Source organism: Apis mellifera, linkage group LG11, assembly GCF_003254395.2.
Source record: "Apis mellifera strain DH4 linkage group LG11, Amel_HAv3.1, whole genome shotgun sequence".
Lineage (NCBI taxonomy): Eukaryota > Metazoa > Arthropoda > Insecta > Hymenoptera > Apidae > Apis > Apis mellifera.
Window position 1 is genome coordinate 15,998,553 of NC_037648.1, and position 4,037 is coordinate 16,002,589.

A 4,037-nucleotide genomic window follows, 5' to 3' on the forward strand; every position below is an offset into this window, starting at 1 on the left:
CCCTGATAGGCAAAGTAAAGCCGTGCCTTGCTTTTGCGCATAGCTGAATTCGTTTGTTTCGAGTATCTCGTAAGATGGCGCTTCATGCCTAAACGTCACGACAACTGTCAATTCTCAGTTATCTACAAACCACAAATGTCAAATCAACGAAAGTAAACAATAGAGGTTTTTATACTTTTATTTCATAGGCTTTTATCTCTATGTGTATAGTATTTAAATTATTTTACAATATATTCTCAATATATTCTTAATCGTATGAATACGTGTAAACGATTATGAAATTCTGAAATAACTTTTTTATAAATTATATTTGAAAAAATCATCATTAATAGCATTTCAATATATATGTATTATACTAATATATTAATCATAACTTATATAATATAATTTATTTAAAAATTAATATAAAATTTTTTGTTTATTCATTATTCTATAAAATATTCCATAAAATGTTCATGTTGCAGGATATAAGGATAATTCTTCTTAATGTGATTTTGATACATATATATAATTACTATAATTATATTGAAGAAAAATGTCAGACGAAGAAGATACTGCAATATTATTGAATAGTGCGAATAAAGCTATTGAAAAACCTATAAATAAGGTTCCGAATGATTATCAATGTTTACCTCCTAAAAATTTAAGAAAACCATTCCCAAAAGAGAATGATAATTTAACACCATTAACATCTGGGAATAAAAATATTTTCGTTTCCATGGTAGCAATTTTGGCAGGTATTGCTTTTGGAAGTGATATGAGCATTGCAAAACCTATAGCTCCTTTAATCAAACATGAATTCAATTTGAATTGTTTTGAAAAAGATTTTGTCATAAGTATTTGGTTTGTTGGAGCTCTTGTTGGTGGTTTAACCGGTGGTATGTACAAAAAAAGTTTCTAAAAATAAAAATGAATGAAATAAATAATATTAATAATATAATACTTTATAGGTTTTTTGATCGATTCATTCGGTCGACGTTGGACAATGATATTGACGTTAGTTTTTCTAACTTTTGGCGCTTTATTATCAGCTTTGGCAAATCATTATATTTTATTACTTGTCGCTCGGATGATTTGCGGATATTCTGGATCTGTATCCGCTATAGCTCATTGCATATATATGGCAGAAGTATCCGAGTTAAATAAACGCGGATATAATATAATATTATATCAATTGGGCGTAGCTACTGGATTTTTGATTTCCGTCATTGCAGCTGCGATCAAAAATATTGATTATCAATGGCGATTTTCCATTGGTATAACAGCCGTACCTGCTTTAACCGCTTGTATAATAACTATTATATTTCTTCAACGATCTCCACCGTTTTTACTTTATAAAAGAATGGCAAATGTTTCGAAAACATCGTCGAAGAAAGCTTGGTACACAATTTTTGAGACCCTAACGATTATGGCTTTTTTACTGATATTTCAACAAGGTACTGGCAAACGACAAGTTTTGTATTACGCACCAAGATTGTTTGCATTATTAGGTATTTGTTCTAGTAAGTGTTCTGATCATTATTCTTTTATTCTCTCTCTCTCTCTCTCTCTCTCTCTCTCTCTCTCTCTCTCTCTCTCTCTCTCTCTCTCTCTCTCTCTCTCTCTCTCTCTCTCTCTCTCTCTCTCTCTCTCTCTCTCTCTCTCTCTCTCTCTCTCAGTCTCTCTCTTAATTTGAACAAATATTTTTTTATTTTATTATTTCATTCGTTTATACAGATGTTGCAGAAGTCACAGCCCTAATATCACTGGCTATCGTGAAGGTATTTAGTACAATGTTATCTTTGATCATAGTAGAAAGATGTGGTCGACGAACAGCTCTAATTACATCGGCAACCATCTGCATGACTACAATATCCTTACTATCTTTACTCGCTACGATAGATAGGGGAGACGACAATCTAGATGTTATGAATAATCATTGTAAGAATCATCGTAATGAGGAAGTTAAAATTCATACCATTTTACCTACCGGTTCACCACCGCCGTTCCCCTTATTACCGACTCCGTTGGCTATTGTACCACCTAGTCCAGAAACATGGACGCAAATTAAAGCATCTTGCGAAGTATATTTTTCTCATTTACTCAGATTCGTGAGCAGATTGATGGCATTCGATTAAATTACTTCTTATTTCATTACAGATACAAAATATTGCCGTTTCGGATGGTTTAACCGATAGTTTGCGTATTCTAGCAGTAATAACGTTACTCGTATATGAAGCAGCATACGCCTTAGGACTTGGACCAGTACCACTTTTAAATCTCACCGAAGTTTTCCCTGCTGCGGTACGAGGGAAATGTATCAGTTTCGTTTCCATTGTAATATGGATAACTCATATCATTGCTACAGAATCTGTCAGTGCTATGACAAGTAAGTTTTTTACCTTTCTTTTCCTCTATAAATTTAAAAAAAAATATATTATTTTTCATTTAATAATTATTTTTCTTTCAGAATCATTGACATTAGCTGGGTCCTATTTATTTTATAGTTTCATGTGTCTCGTTACAATATTTTACGTCTTTCTTTTCATTCCCGAAACAAAAGGCAAATCTTTACATCAAATTGCTCAAGAATTAAGGAAAATTTCTCTTGGGACGCGTATATGTAACAATTTGCGCAGTTTACCGCTCATTTGTCACATTCAATGGATAAAACGATATAACGAGAATACAAATAACGGGCAAAGTACTTTAATCTGAAAATGAAATTTCAATTATCAAAATATTGGATTATCCCAAAAGTTCCTGTAGTTTTTTATTATTCAGATTTAAAATAATTTCCAAATCATTTTTGAACTGCTAAAAATTATGTTATAATTGGTTTAGGATTAAGTTTGTTTCCAAGCCATTAAAAAAAAAAAAAAAACATATTTTTTCAAAATGAACAGTTTAACAATTGCGATTAAAAATTTCAAGATAATCCAATAAACATATATAATCCTTACATGTCGATGAAAGTATTCTAAATATTATTTTTATCTCATTTTGAATGAATTAATGATCAAAAACTTATCTTAAAAACTGTTCTATACGATATTGTGTTCAATAAGTATTGTATGTCAATAATACATACACGTGTACTTCCAAAAATATTATCGTAACTGCCGATTATTATAGAACATATCACACAACGTAATAGAAATGTCAAAATATATAAATCATTTTTGATGCCAAAGACTGACTAGGTTTTTAATTATTTCATCTTTTCATCTTCTTTCAATTTATTAAACAAGAGATTATTAATGACAATTCTATTAAAAAAAAATTTATATATTATATATAATTCTTGATTTTATTTAATGACACGTTGTATGACGTAATTACTTGTACTGGAAATTTTGAATTGAAAAATTAGTAAATCAAGTATTAGGGGTACATATATAAAATTAGATATTTTATAGTATAAAGGCAGATTTTAAATTATGTTTAGAAATAAATATTTGACATTTGAATAAGAAAATATATGACATATAATATTTACGATTTTTCAATAATCATAATATTATTTTTTTCATCATATGTATCGCTATATACTTCTTTAAATACTTAACATTTATCATATTCATTTTGATATTGACTGCAGTTTTTTTTTTTACATATAATAATAATAATAATGTTGCAATGTTCTTTGGTGCCATTTAAAATAAATATCACTATGTAAAAATCTTTTATTATATATAACATTGCTGTATATAAAAATAATTTTCATATATAATTATTGCAGATTTACAATATTGTAAAATGTAATATTGTACTTGACAAAGATACAATTGGTTTATATACCTAATAAAATATATAGAAAATATAATACTTTTGTTTTAATCTCTCACTCTCTGTGTGCGCACACATACATACATACATATAATAATTATGCGTCAAATAATTTCTTTCATTTTTATGAAAATAGTAATTTCTTCTTTATATCACTTAATCCACATATATGTATATCTACATGCATCCATGTATTTCATAATAAATTCGATTTATAAACTATACTATATACATTGTTTCTACTTTCTCTTTTTCTTATTGGTCAATTA

At 28.4% G+C, this 4,037-nt stretch overlaps 1 protein-coding gene across 1 annotated transcript; it reads left to right on the forward strand.

The window, feature by feature from the left end:
* The first annotated feature begins 53 nt into the window (after positions 1-53).
* Positions 54-3,805, forward strand: LOC724998 (solute carrier family 2, facilitated glucose transporter member 10). Its single transcript, XM_026444117.1, has 6 exons — positions 54-165; positions 465-878; positions 951-1,502; positions 1,717-2,063; positions 2,140-2,368; positions 2,450-3,805. Exons 2-6 carry the CDS (start codon positions 536-538, stop codon positions 2,695-2,697), a joined length of 1,719 nt encoding a protein of 572 aa, XP_026299902.1. The 5' UTR covers positions 54-165; positions 465-535; the 3' UTR covers positions 2,698-3,805.
* Positions 3,806-4,037: the final 232 nt, after the last annotated feature.

Bases quoted from the DNA above. Each gene is read 5' to 3' on its own strand.
- LOC724998 (XM_026444117.1), top strand. From the start codon at position 536: ATGTCAGACGAAGAAGATACTGCAATATTATTGAATAGTGCGAATAAA. The intron at 879-950 runs GTATGTACAAAA...AATACTTTATAG, and splicing joins TGTTGGTGGTTTAACCGGTG to GTTTTTTGATCGATTCATTC. The intron at 2,064-2,139 runs GTATATTTTTCT...ATTTCATTACAG, and splicing joins AAATTAAAGCATCTTGCGAA to ATACAAAATATTGCCGTTTC.